General features: G+C 39.2%; 1 protein-coding gene across 3 annotated transcripts in view; it reads left to right on the top strand.

The window, feature by feature from the left end:
• The window catches only part of CARMIL1 (capping protein regulator and myosin 1 linker 1), a 317,704-nt gene that overhangs the window by 189,776 nt on the left and 112,667 nt on the right, over positions 1-15,261 (top strand). For all 3 annotated transcript variants that reach the window (XM_081245158.1, XM_081245157.1, XM_081245156.1), the window contains exons 13-17: positions 2,813-2,916; positions 5,325-5,402; positions 5,548-5,624; positions 8,609-8,713; positions 13,467-13,536. In XM_081245158.1, the coding sequence (XP_081101284.1) occupies positions 2,813-2,916; positions 5,325-5,402; positions 5,548-5,624; positions 8,609-8,713; positions 13,467-13,536 (434 nt within the window). The remainder of the gene's footprint in view (positions 1-2,812; positions 2,917-5,324; positions 5,403-5,547; positions 5,625-8,608; positions 8,714-13,466; positions 13,537-15,261) is intronic.

Genomic DNA, 15,261 nt, shown 5'->3' with positions numbered 1-15,261 from the left:
AATTAATAACATGTGACCCAAAGAATTTTAAGTTGCCCTTCCTAAGATGTATATCTTGAAATGTTTTTTTAAAAAAATTGATTTCTTAAAGGTTTTCAGTATTCTTGCAGACTGTCACAAAGGATCTGAAAGGTTTTGCAGGTTCAGAATAACTCAGATTAAATTGCAGTTTTAAGCTTTTGCTGAATTTGACTCACATTTATATGTTTGTTCTATGAAAACATTTATATTCATGGCTCATAATTCAAGACAGAGAATTTTTTTTTTTTAATCTGCCCATGACATCCACACTGTCTCCAAATATCCTTTCTCTTCCTCAGATGTTAGCTAAGTGATAGTTTTCTGGATTTCTAGTAAATGTCCTGCTGGTTGCCAGATTATGTCAACGCAGGGCCATCTGGTACCACCTTTTTCCAGCTGTAAACACTCCAATAATAAATATGAAGAATGGTCAAAATCACTAGACAACCAGAATCGACGATAGCATGAAAATCTGTGCATAGTTTGGGTTGGAAGAGCCTGATTTTTTCCATCCTATATTTTTGTGCTTTCCTGCTATTAGTGTGTTATTAACACAGGCCTCATGTGGATGTAGGCTCCAGAGGTGGGGGAGGAAATCCTTCATTCTGTTTCAGTAGCTTGAAGCTGAGCTGATAACATGATTCTCTCCCAGTTCTATTCAGATGTTGGCCAACTGCCAAGCGCCCACGCTTGTCAAGGAGCGTTTTGCTGTCAAGACTAATTTCATCTTCTAATTTCGGAATTTATTTATTGAGTTTTGTTACACCGCACTAAGGACATAATTTTACAAATTTTACATAATTTTACAAATTTTACAGATGATTTTCTTGATGAGAGTCTGATATTTTCCACAGGTTTTGGACTCGATTATTCCATTTCAAAATACATTGATACTACCAATAACAGGACAAACTGAAGGAAGCTGGTCATTTAAACAATCACAGAAGTTGCCTCCAGAAATTAACCTTTTCTGTGGGCCATTGCAAGTTCCTTTTATCTAACACAATTAATCAAATCTCCACCTCCTTCACTGCAAAGCTCTTGTCTCTTACCTCTTTGATAGTATTGACCTCGCTAGATTATGATTATTCAACTGTGTGGGTCTCCCACTGGACTGGCTTTGAGAGGGTAAAATAGTATCCCCTGGGTCTCAGAAGCCCATGCCTGGTATACAGTAGGCCTTAAGTAAAGATTTGTTGTATTGAATAAATATTCCTCGTGTAGCACTGGCTTTTCATCCTGGAATTTATTTAGCTTCTTTCGTGGTGGTCTTTGAACTTTTTGAGGGCAAAGAATGGGTCTTATTTACACATATCTCCCGAATCCCCAGCATTTGATAAACATGTTATGAGCACTTAATAAATGTTGAGTCGTTGGCCAAGAAATTCTTCCATGTACTTAAGTAAAACATTTTCCCCTCTCTGCCTCTGAGTCTTCTCTTTACAAACCCAAATGGACACTCACCATCAAGAAATGGCTCAGTAGCCTTTATTGGACACACACTGGAGTTGGTTCTCTGTAACTCTGCAAAGCTGAAGGATGAGGTAGTGACCCCTCCATGAGTGCCGTGCACCAAACATTCTAAACTTGGAGCAGCGTACTGCTCCAGTGTGGGGTGGTACTTGTAACCCTCAGCTTTTTTTTTTTTCTTGGAGTGCCTCCTTGGGTCCTGCAGCCGTGACCAGTTCTGGCCTGACCCTCGCCCCTTATCCTGATGAAGGCTCTGTCCATGTGCAGACAAAAGCCCCGTTCCCTGTTTCCCCTTCAGGTGGTTAAGATAGGCTGGGATTTTCAAGAAGAATTTTACTGAAAAACAAGAAAAACAGAATGATTTATGAAAGTATACCCACCTTAGAAATAGCCATATTTCCAAAATATACGATTTAGAACCATGGACTTTCAGTAGAAACATGAAGAGCTTTGCAGTATCCATATCCCAGTTATCTGAAGAATAATCATCAGTGATAATTGTGTGTATTGACCTCTTTGAATCCCAGGGAGGGACCAGCCTCTTCCGGGCTCCCATTTTGAAGTGACCTGATGAAAATCTACCCACCACAAGTTCCTGACTAACAGGCCTGTTTCAATTCCTGTTACCCACAGATAGTAGACCATACCTCTCTCTCCACAGAATAATCTTACCCTCCTCATGTGTTCATTCTTTGTTTTTGAGGCAGTATTATCAGTTTATTTCAGTTGACTTTAACTTGAACCATTTATGTTACGTATATAAATAGTGTGTAGAGTGTTAATTATCAGTTTTTCCTTTTGATTGCTTCTTCCATTGTGTACAGGTCATTAGCTCTTTGTAAAGTCAATTTCAATCTAAATTTTGCCTTGAGTATAATATGTTAAGTAGAGCAGTACATTCCTGTGTTAACTTTCAATAGCCTGAAGTATCTGAATTTGCATCTGCATCCTTTCAATACTGTACATTAAGGCAAGAATCACCTGGCAGGATTAAGAGAAGGACGAAAATGATCCGTTAGACTGCTTGCATCATTTTAAGACTTCAAAGTAAAATCCTTTCCCTCCACATCATTAGAAGTAGAGCAAAATGAAGTTGATTCTGTTTCTTTCTCCTCCTCGGTGAGTTGATCGTGTCTGTGACTAACCTGTTCTTCCTGAGAAGATGTCAAAAGACCATCCTAGAGCTGCCTTTTGGGGACAGGGCTTATGGTTAACCTCAGTCCTGCAAGTTGATGGGGCTGCTAGACCATTGAAAGAAACTCACAAACCTCATTTTGGTTCCTGGAGTGGAAACTGAGCCTGGATCTCATCTATGTTGCAGGGGTGAACAGCCTTTCTCAGTCACTCAGTGCCAACCTGTTGACCGCCACCACTCTTAACCATCTGGACCTCTCAGGGAACATCCTTCGCGGAGATGACCTCTCGGTAGGTTTTCTTTTCCTTACTGCCATCTTCAAAGAAGCTGTACTTACTAACCCTGGAGTAATTTCGAAACATATTTCTCCACATCTCCCTTTATCGTGACACCTTCAAATCATTTAGTCATGAGCTTATGAAGAGTTTTAGAGAAATGTTCCAGAGCCTTCCTTTTACTAAATAGAGCCTATTCTAGAGATTTTATCTCCCCTCACTTAAGATTGTTGAAGTTTAAATTCTTTTTGGAAATACTTTTTCTGAAGGAATTTTTTCTCCACTTCAAAACATTATTGCACCTGTTAAAATTGCCTGATAAGAAAGATTGGAAATGTAAAATGAATTATTTCATCATTAAATAATATTGTTAAGAAGACTGGTGGCTTTCTAAAAAAAATAGTTTGTGATGGAAAGGGGATATTGGGATGAACTTCAGTCCCATATTCCATGATTACAGTAGAGAGGGGGAGGGTTAGGAGTCAGCTGGGGTCACTCTTGAAAGTTTGAATGTGAAGGCAAAAAGTTTCCTCTCAACTATAACAAGATTTTTCATGCAGCTGAATCAGTAATATAAATGTTTGGTAGATCTTATTGATACAGTGAATTAGGTATGATCCCATTGCCAGATGGGGTGAATAGTCCCCTCTAGTCACAGGATAGAATTTAGAAGAAATGCTCCCTTACCAATGGGGTGGGACCCACAGCACATGGACCTCTTCAAAGGACCTTAATTTACATTCCATTGCTTTATGGGAGTGAAAAACACTGTGACATGTATTCTCATTTCTCTTCTGTTTTCCTTTCCCTGTAAGACAGAGAATGTTGCCACAGCCCTCTTTGTAGTTATTTTCCTCTGCCTTACACTTGAACTCATTTACATAATATTAGTACTTGCTTCCTGGTGTGCCATGACTTTTTCAGTGTGTTGTCCAATTGTAGTTGTCATTTTCACTGATGATTCATAAATCTGCTCCCTCCCAAGATGAAACAAGGAGTCTGATGTGAAACCACCAAAACGTTACAGTGACAAACTAGCAGAATAGAGAGAAAGGTAAAAGAAGAGCCTGAAGATTAAACAAGAAGGCTGCTAACATAGGGGCATTGATAGTCACCCAAGACAGCAAAGTAGCCAGTCAGGAGTCCTGTCCCAGCTTGCCTCTGGGGAAGGGCAAATGGAATGATGAAGCCTAGTGACAGTGGGCTTCTAGCCCTGACAAGCTGAGGTTCTGAGAGCCATTCAGAAGGTGCAGGGAGGGGCTTACCTGGCCCTGTGCTTTCTGGGAGAGCAGCCTAGAGGGGCTGCTGGAGAAGTGTTGGCCAGGTTGGGCCTTGTCACCACTTGAGGGTGATTAGAGCTTCCCCAGCTGGTGGCCAGGAGTAAAATCACAGTGCCAGGCAAAGATAGAGAATCAGATCTTCATTAAGTCAGAACAAGATTATTTTTCTGAATCAGAACTTTTCATAATACAATACATTGTATATCTGGTTATTCTAAAATATTTATAGGCCAGTCTTTTGCTATTCTGAATTCCTTGGTCTAGAGGAGTTTTCTCAAGCATCTATAGCTAAGCTGCTACACTTATGAGTCTTTGCCAAGGACTAGGACATCTCAATGTAAGCTTGTTTGTTTTTGCAGGTATCTCGTGGCATCCAATGAAGCAAAGCAGAATTTAGCTATTTGCCTGGTGGCAGGAGCTTGGATTTGGTGTGCTATTGGTGGATGCTGGCAGTTACTACTCACACAGGGCTATTAGAGAATAACAGAGAGTTATTAATTTTATTGTTTTGATAGCCTTGCACGGGGGTGAGGGTATAGTTTAGACATTGTGACACTCTAGAAACTGAAGGGTCTTAGTTATAAGTGAGACTAAGAAAAAAAAAGCCTAATAGTTCTGTCAGGCCCTTTCTTGTTAGAACTTGGAAGTAATTAAGGATAGAAAAATTATTTTCTTGAACTGAAGAGAGTATAGCCCGAGACCACCATCCTGTGGTTCAAATTCAAATTAGTGGCTCCTTAAACACTTTCAAAAGTGATTAACATTTTGATAGGGTGGCTGCAATTCAGGGGGTATTTCAGTCTCAGCAGTTAAAATTAATTAGCACTGTTCCAAATTGTATAATAAAAATGGAGCTAATCAGGAAAACTAAGTCATGTGTAACAAAAAGGGGCTTTGGTAGCCAAGACTCCATTTGGCCTTTTTAAAACTTAAACATACTTTAAAATATTCTTTGGAATTTTGCTCTCAGGGAAGGTAATGGAATGACAGAAAATTCTGCCATCCTCTTGCGAAGAGTAGAGGATGATCCTCAGTGGATTTGGGCCACTTGCTTTTAAAATATTAACATTGTGTGTGCACGCGCGAGTGTGTGCATGCGTGTTTCTGGATCCTAACATATTTGTTTTTTGCTTTTTGTTCAAGTCCATGTACAGTTTTTTGGCCCAGCCAAATGCCATTGCTCATCTGGATTTGTCCAATACAGAATGTTCCCTGGACATGGTAATATTTTTTTATATTGCTCGGGGGGGGGTCTCAAGTATGGGGGTCCCATATTTAGATGGGAAACAATGGGCTTTCTTCCCAATAAAATATTCTCTGAGTCCTAGAAATATTTGAAAATAAGAGAGCCTTGTTTCTTTCCCAGGTCTGTGGAGCTCTTCTCCGTGGCTGCCTTCAGTATTTAGCTGTGCTCAATCTCTCCAGAACTGTCTTTTCTCACCGGTATGGATTTATTGCTGCTATCATTATCATCTAGGAGAGTCTTTCTCTCAGAGAAAGTTGTAGTGAGATGAAATCAGAGTGATAAAGGGTGAATGTTGTGCCTGAAAGGAGATGGTCCTAAATCATTATCTATGAATATTAGACCTTGAAAGTTCAAGTTTTTATTATATCTTTTTTCCCTGCAGGACAATGTTCTTATCAATAACTCCAGACTGCTTATATGAACGATGTAATAATGTACTATTTCTCATATGTGGACAGGCATTCTCTCTTAATAGGGTAAAGACCCTTTTAGAAACTTCTATGGGTGTTTCTCAGTAATGCACTTTGCATTAAGTATCAACTGTGTCTGGGAGATAAAGAGAACCGTCATCCCAGAGCTCATGCATTCTGATTTGTAGAAGTGGAGGGCCCGCCTAAGTACCTCACTTCTACCTTTCCGACTTAGAATTGTTTGCAAAATCAGGCAGTAGATTAGAAGCAAAGTATTCACACACAGCAGCAACTTAGAATGGCAGAATGCAGAAAAATTATGAAAAGTACATGGGTTATGTAACTGTGGAATTCTGGAACCATCTAGTGTATTAATACAGTTCAACACTTACCATTTGTAATTATTACCACAAGTCGTAAACAATATTTTAGTCATTATATGCTCTTTAATAACATGGAGAATCACTTACTATTAGAAATACCTCCTTTTTTATTGGTTAACTTTTTGGAAACTTTACATATTCAAAGGGATAACAGTCCCTTGTTTGGAAAATTCACGATTCAGCATGCTTTATTCTACAATTATGCCTCATAGTGAGTTATTCTGTATTTTAAAGTATTCTACAGTGTGTAAATGTCTACGATAGCAAAAATATGCCACATATACCTCAATAGGATAAGATCAGAGGGAGTAAAATGTAGGAGATAAAATGGTGGGAGAAGTTGAGAGTTTTCTAAGATACTTTATTTCAAAGGCCTTAGAGGGTATTAACTTGACCACCCAGACCACTCATGTATTTGAAGTCAGCTTATGAAGCCATGCTTTGGTGGAGCTATAATAGACTGAGGAACTGGTTTAGAAATGATACATAGACGATAAGGATTTTCATCTAATCAGCTCTTTTGAATTCATAATACTGTGATTCTGTGATGGCTGGTCCTAAGTAGAGCTATTAAGCTTATAGAGCGGAATTGTGCTAACAAATTTCCTTGTCTTCCAAATGATAGGTTGTGATTAAACTGTTTAGTACCCACTACCTTACCTAGATATAACCATAGAAAGCCCTTAGTAATTATGTAGAAATTGCTGCATTTACACTGAGTTGTGGATTGTTAGCCAGGCTATTCATACTTTGGTTCACAGATAATTTCATAAGTGTAGCAGTCAGCATGGGTCAGGTTGTTCCAGTAACAAATGATCCCCCCCAACCCACCACCCTCTCCACAGCTTTCTGCAACAGCAGTTTTGCAACATGTCCCTTATGGGTTCGCTGCATCACTCTGGGAGGCAGAGCAGCCTCTTTGTAGTACGTTGACAGTCACATAGTAGAGAAGAAAGAATCATGGTAAAACTTGTCTCTGGAAATCACACACCTCACTTCCACTCACATCCCATTGTACTTCAGGGAATACAAGGCAGGTTAAGTTTTTTGTTTTTCCTGAGATTTTGGCTGCTAGCCACCCTCAATTTATTCATGTTGCCAAGACCCCATTTCTGAAGTCTGCCAAAGTCTGCTCATCAGAAAAAGAATGTATATATATATGTATAACTGAGTCACTTCACTATACAGCAGTAATTAACACAACATTGTAATTCACCTTTACTTCAATTATTCAATTAAAAAAAAAAGAAAAAGAAAATGAACCTGAGTATACAAGCATCTGTCAGGGATCAGAGTTGTTTTGAAACGTCTAATATGTATTCTACCAGAATTCTCTTTCCTCTTAAGTGTATTTTTCATCCTCTTAAATAGATATTCTGGTTGCTTAGGTATTTCTTCTCAGCCTGAAATTGTCCTGTTTTAAAACCTTTTTCAAATATTGACAGGTTTCCTAGACCTCTGTACATAAAATATTGTTGAATGTTATGTGGTTGAATTCGACCCCTAGGATGGCCTCTGCCCTGAGAGTCTATGATTCCCTCCACAGAATATGAATAACTATCATTGAATAAGTGTTTACAGTGCATCAGGCTAAGTGCTGTACTTACTCAAACCTTCCAACAATTCTATAAGATAGAACAAAACAAACCAAGCATCCATATCCAATTATGACTCTGGAATCTTTTCTTAAATCCTCATAGTGCAGTGTTGACGCCGTCTTCTTATTGAGTTGTATGATTTGATTCATATACTTCCCATTGGAATAGCAAGGGGACATATTTGGAGGTTATAAGCATTTCTTTTTGGAGTTTTGTCTTTATTCTAATATTTGGCCTAGAATAATTAGATCTGTGGTATGGATATAAGAGCCGAGTAGGATATGTGTCATGCAGGCTTCTTGCCAATAAGACTTGACATCTGGTCACAGTCTCGTTGCATCTGAGACCTGCTGCATCTGAAAACATAGCCAAACACAGGTAGTGATCCTTAGCAATCTGATGCCACGCAGTGGGAATACTCTTTAAATTGGTGAGAAATATGTATCTTCTTTGACTTATTTCTTAAAAATTCAAATATGGAGTTTCTTGAAGAACTAGGGGGTGGAACACAATGAGTTCTTTGGCTACAAAGAATAGGAATAAAATGTTTTAAAGACTTAATGACATTTCGTAACCTCTCCTACATCATTTTTGAAAGTACACTGAATTAATTTATTTAACTTTCAGACATTTTGTTTCTTTTTACCTTTAAATTTCTACTGAAACACAACCAGTTCATGGATTATTTCACAGTGTTTGAATTTACCGATGAATAATTGTGCCAGTTTGGAAGCGGGGTGCAGAGATGGAAGTTTAACTGCATGTAAGACTCTCGTGTTTTGTTTTTCAGGAAAGGAAAAGAAGTACCCCCATCTTTCAAGCAGTTTTTCAGTAGTTCTCTGGCTCTGACGCAAATCAACCTTTCAGGCACAAAACTGTCTCCTGAGCCCTTAAAGTGAGTGGTGAATTCATTTTCTCCAGAACTTTTAAAGTTCAGTTTGTTATTAGGAATGTGCTTGAGGGAAGGGAAAAAGACGTACAATCCTAAGACAGACAAGGCAGATAAAAATGCCTTTTTACTTTGGGTCACAAAGGAAGTCAAATTCTTTCTGAGTACATTGTACGCTGTTGATATTATTGTATCTTCTATGAAAAAAAAAATCTTCCTTTGGTTTGTGACCTTGGCAGTAGTCACTGATCTATAAAAGTTGTGTTTCTGGGTACCATCACCTTTCTATTGACCTCTGTTCAGTCCATTTTAGGTATATTCTTGTGTGCATTTTAAAATCTATTAATTCTCAATATTTCTACTAACAGTAATAATCAAAGGCTATACACGTGTGTGCAACAGAAACAATTTTTAGGTGCTTTGTTTTCTGAATTACCTAGGTATCTATTTGTTTGGTATTTTTACTTGGCAGGCAACTTATGGGTTAATATCCTCAGTGTAGTTGTCATGGTAAAGTTGAACTTTTTAGAATAATTTGTTATCCTTGAATTTCTTTTCATCATTGCCAGAAATAATGAAAAGGACTATAGAATCTAATTCTCTCTGAGTCAAAAGAACATTTTCAAGTAGTTATGAATATCTACGTTGTCAGGTGTGTTCAAATGTATGCACAGATTTCTCCTTTCCTCAGCTGACATGTAAATCAGCATTCAATTGTTCCCTTGCAATTTGTATGAAATGTTAAAATCAATGTCTGCTATTCGTTCTACTAGAAAATTAATCATCTAATTTGTAAATTGCCTTTTCTTTTTGAGAGGTGTGAAATTCTTGATTAGTGTTCTGCAAAGTACCATATGACTAAAACAATGGATGCCTTTAAGAACAGTTGATCCACCTATGCAAAAAAAAAAAATCCTGATGTTATAGAGGCCTGTTTTTAAAAAAAAAAAGAGGAAGAATTGAATCTTTGTATTAGAGATCTCTAAATATAACAGCTGCAAATTGTAAAAACATCATGATTAGGCTGTTTGTATGGATGTTAATAAAGCTATCAGCATCAATATTCTAAAGGGTATCCATTATAATTTAACCACATTCATTCAACTGATATTTATTGAGCATTTACAACAGACTAGATGCCAGGAAGGCACTGAGTAGAAAGCAAAACCAGACTTGCTTTTATCACATCATATCAGCGGGAGATTAGCATATTCAAAGTAGTTTTAGTGATAGGTACATGGTATACTAATTCAATGTTGCTGGTTCCTGTAAAATATAGAGTAGTTCTTCATTGATTAGTACAGTTGATTTTATAGAATAATCCTCGCCACAACAACACTGGATTTACTGTACTTTATTATAGGTCAGTGTTAAATCTTGTGACCTGTTGTTATTTATGTTAATGTTTAATAATAAATCAGTACTGGCAGACCTCAGAGATGTTGTAGGTTTGGTTCCAGATCACAGCAATAAAGTGAATATTGCAATAAAGCGAGTCACATGAATTTGGGGGTTTCCCAGTGCATTTAAAAGTTATGTTTATACTATAGTGTAGTTTATTAAGTGTGCAATAGCATTATGTCCAAAAAAATGTACATATCTTAAATAAAAAACACTTTATCACTAAACAATGCTAACCATCATCTGAGCCATCAGCGAGTCGTAATCTTTTTGCTGGTGGAGGGTTTGAAATATTGTAAGAATTACCAAAATGTGACACAGAGACATGAAGTGGGCAAATGCTGTTGAAAAAGTGGCACCAATAGACTTGCTTCATGCGAATTGCCGTAAACCTTCAATATGTAACAACACGCAATATCTGTGAAATGTAATACGATGAGGTATGCCCCTAGTCTCTTCAGGTCTGTGTTTTACTCAGTAAAAATTTTAATATGAGGAAAAAGGCTTCATGGCCAAAGATTCTGTAAACAAAATTCTGGATGTACATTTAATGTGATACTATAATTTGAAAAGATACAACAAAACTGAGGTGCTTGGGTTTGCCTGTGAGGGGGTGAGGATGGAAGGGAACTTGCCAAGCACTGCCCTAAGTTAGACACACACTGGGTGCTTACCCACAAACTGTCACCTGCAGTGTCCCCAGCCATGGGAAGGTATCATTATTCCTATTTTACAGCTGAGGAAATTGAAGCTCAGAGAAGCTAAGTAATTTGTGAAAGCTCACTGCCATCGCAGGTTGGGTTTTCTGGGAAGCCAAGTTAGAGATGGAGATTAGCATGTAGGATGTTTATTAGGAAGTGCTCTTGGAATCCCACCTGTGGAGGGGGAGCAGGAACAAAGCAGGGTGGGACAGAGGGCAGGTTGAACTGGGGCTGTCACAGTGAAGACCTCAGCCAACCCGACGGGAGCTTTGTTGCTAGAATGTCGCTGAGCTGGGCGACGAGGCTGGGCCTTTATACCCCTGTGTTGATCAGTCCTTGGATACAGGCTGCCCCAGAAGCAGATGTGACCTTGGGCGAGGCACTTGTCTTGGGCTGAGGCAGCCCCCAAAGAGGACCGACAGCTGAGGGGCCTCTGGGAGGTACATTGCAGAGTCCACTGCTGGCAGCCAGTGGACACTGGCTGAGTCCTGTTCCTAAACCCACATTGTATCCCCAGGCACCAAGAGGGGCAGAGGGAGGCCCTCATTTCTTAGAGGGAGATCAGTCGCCATAAGCGAGTAAGCGAGTAAGCTAAAGAAATGCATCTTTTGATGTCATTGCTTATTTCATAGTTGTGTTTTTCCTTGGAGGCTCTTTTCTGTCCACAGTAAAGTATTTCGGGGCTTTTTAAGAACATGGTGACGCTGCCAGAGCCGTGGAGATGAAATACAAACTCTTCTGTTACTCAGTTTGGCGCTAATGATTGAGGACCAAGAGGATCGCACTGCGAAGGCAGTTCACGCTGGGTTAAAATAAACAACACACCTTGTGATAGAGTTTTCCCCCAGAGCCTGCGATGCTTTGTTGTAGTTGTTCTGTTTTGTTTTACTAGGGACAGTTTCTGTGGGTTATTTATATTTGTCTCATGAGTCGTTACCTCTTAATCATTGGCCTTCTATAGTCAAGTATCCTAAAGGACACCATTTATTTCCTTGTCCTTAACCTACACGTCAGAAAAGTAGGAAGAGTTTTCCCTCCATCTAAGCATTATACAAATACAATGTTAAAATATGTGGCTAAGTCCTAGAAACTTAAAACTTAGAAATGTTGGGACCTCTTTGGTAATGTCCTGACTCTCCCATTTTGCTGATGAGAACCTGAGACACAGAGAGGAAAAGTGATGTCCTTCAGGCTACCCAACGCTCAGTACAGAGTCAGGACCTGAAGACAAGCCTTTTGGTTCTAAGTATCAATAGCTTTCAGTAGCTCAATACTGCCCCCAAGAAAGAAAGGGCGAAAAGGCACTTTTTAGGAAAAGAGAAATGCTTGAATAATTAATTGAACAGAGGCACACACAGATGAGACATGCCCAGCCTTTTTCGTAGGATAGTGTTTTAGAAGAGGGGACAGCGAACTGGATTAAAGGAACGAAGAGACACGCAGTCCCCTCGACCTTCTTACCCACAGGGGTTGTTTTCGCAGCTGGGAGCAGCCAAGTTCTTGCACTCTGCCCACCTCGGGGATTCTCTCTCAGTGGATGAGACCAGAGAATCACTGGATGGGGGAAAATCTCAGAGATTTTGGCATGAAGTAATTCCCTACTTTCCCACCTCCCCCTTCCCCTGGGGTATTTTTGGAGTCTGCTAGTAGAGGTGCCTTTCCTGAGAACATTGAGAACAGGTAGTCACCCCCAGGTGGCAGTTGCCTTGGTTCTAATCTCTAGTATTTACAACTGTCTGCCTTGCATTATGGTTATTTGCACACATATTTGTTTCCTTTGCTTGAGATTGGCAACCCTCTCATGCTCATCTTTGTACTCCTCACAGGGCCTAGTTGAGGGTCTCTATTCCTTTCGGTGTAATTAATGGATGTGGGTGCATGTATGAAATTTTTGTTTCAAACCTGTTCAGTGGTGTTGGATTTTATAGGACTGACTTGTAAAAGTGGAGTCAATTCATTCTCTTACATATGAGATCCATATGATGAGTCCAGTCTCCTCCACAAGCAGATAAGAAAAATCCTTTGCAGAGTGGTGATGATGTTTATCCTGTGACCAGCCAGTAGTTGGATAGACAGGCAGGATCCTGCACTCAAACTCAAGACTAGCACTTTATCTTCCATGCTGTTACACCCTTACCCGTCCCACCTCTGCAAGTCCTTTAACAAACTCATCAAGATATGATTTCACATCCTGGAATACTCTAGAGCCTGCCTTCCCCCATTAACATAACCCTTAGGGAAAACTAGCTTTACTTTGCTATTCTAATAACAATTGCCTAATAATATTCTAAACATTATTAAAGGTGTTCTCAAGCAGATGCAGGGGGCAGTTTATCTGTGATGAACACAGTTTAATTTCAGTGTGCAATTAGGAGCACTGTTTGTTTATTTCCTTAGGAATAGCAGCCCTGTCGGGTTTTGCATTTATGAGGGACCTGCTCCGTGTCAAACAGAAGAATGTTTCCCTGTCATTTTTGTCACTGCTCTTGGTGGGTGGAAACACAGTTGGCATTTTAAAAAGTGAGATGCTGCTTGGTGCTTGACCTATGATTCAGAAAAGGCCTTCTTCTTTCTCTGGGTTTTGTTCAGTGTGCTTACACATTTTTAGAGCAACAAGTGGAATTTTTATCTAAAGTGTGTGTGTTTCCTCCCCTCAGAGCGCTGTTATTGGGCCTGGCTTGTAATCATAACTTGAAGAGAGTTTCTCTTGATCTCAGCAACTGTGAGGTAAGAACACCTTTAGATGATGCACTAGAATAGATAATAGCCTGAAAATTGCTTTGTCTTTTTCCTGGAAACAGTGTGATACTGGGATTCCAGATGGTATACAAGAAGCAGAATAACACACTTTATAGCAATTTCTGATGTTCTGTATATTGTGAGTTTTATCTACAAACAGCCATGGAACACCTTTCAGAAAGCAGTCAAATGTGCTTTTAATGACTTTTCTTTTTCTCCCCTTCTTCATGCCAGTTGCTTAAGTATTTTATGATGAAACTTGGAGATATCAAGCCTAAAACTAGCTTTACCATCAGGAAAATTGTACCATACAGCCTTCCTTGCAGGGGCCAGATGTGTACAGCCTAACTTGGATTTGGAGAGTGTGAAAGGGAAGATCTTTGTCATTAATTTTGCTTTTTTAATATCTTCATTTTAAAATAGGAAAATTAAGATGCTTCTCAAAATTATAGTAACTATAAGCAGTTTCTATCAAAGTACACACAGAAGAATTGAGACTAAAAGCTTCTACATTTTAGAGGGTACCTGAACTTTTTCGCTATCTTGGAACTTTTAGTTTGTGTGGAGATTAGTAAGAAAATACCCGGGTACAAACTATCCAGCCTCTTCAGAGCCTGACTTTACCCACCGTGTCAAACTTGGTGCCTTTTCTCAGGGCTGGAGGTGGGAGTTTATTCATTCCTATTCTTGGGCCTTTATACCCACTCTTCTCTCTTTCTGGAACACTCCTGCCATGTCCCTCTTTTTCCCCAAGGCCTCCCTCTCTTTGAGGATCTAGTTCAGGTCCTGTCTCCTCTGTACCTGCATCAGATCCCTACTGTTTGATCTGAGTTTGGCCATGACTAGCTATGCAATCCTGGGTGAATTACTTGATAGCGTTACATCTCAATTTCTGCATCTGCGAAAAGGAAACAACATTAGTGCCTCTCCTAGTAGGTTGTTACGAGGTTTAAAAGAGCTCTTCTTTGAAATGTGATGCTTAGAACGTCCAGTATCTATAAAGGTTGTTCCCTATTGTTGCTTATCTGTCTGTACATTTCTTCCCTGACTGCTTTGGCACTTTGTGGTCTTATTGTTTTCTAATTGTCTAGTACTTAATGACGGTGACATGCATTTGGACACTGAACCACGTGTAGTGCCTTGCACAATTATTAAATTGGCTCCTGTATGCTTTCCTAGCTGGGTTGTGACTTTATGGAAGGCAGTATTTGTGTCTTACTTTGCTTTGTGTTTCCTTTAGCCACTAACAAGATGCTGAGCACTAAGCCAACACTAAATATTGAAGATTAATGCTTTACCTCTCTGAAAATTCTAGAAACTGACAAGTCTGAAATCAGCTATATAAATTGTTAGTGCAGGATTTTTTATTAATTTTGAGCTGGGGTGAATGCCAACTGTGTGTGATTTACTAGTCTTTTTGTTTGTTAGGGGGAGTGGGGGAATGGAAAATCCTAAAAACCTAACCTGGCATTGTGAAATTTTTATGTGCAAATTAATGCTGTTTCATTTATAATGACAGACCGTAAAACAGAAACTAGCTCTGGTAATATGAATTAATTATTTGTTTACCAGCGCTTAATATTAAGGGCATGCCAATAATAAAAATTCCTTATGAGGGAAGGCATAAGACGAATGAGGATAGAAAGGGTTATTCTATTAAAAACAAGTTGGTATAACCTCGATTGCTCTGTTAGATCAAAATACTGAATTAGC

The sequence above is a fragment of the Mesoplodon bidens genome (assembly GCF_964165515.1).
Source record: "Mesoplodon bidens genome assembly, chromosome: 10".
Lineage (NCBI taxonomy): Eukaryota > Metazoa > Chordata > Mammalia > Artiodactyla > Ziphiidae > Mesoplodon > Mesoplodon bidens.
The sequence above is the reverse complement of the archived record's forward strand: the minus strand, read 5'-3'. Positions and strand labels throughout refer to the sequence as shown.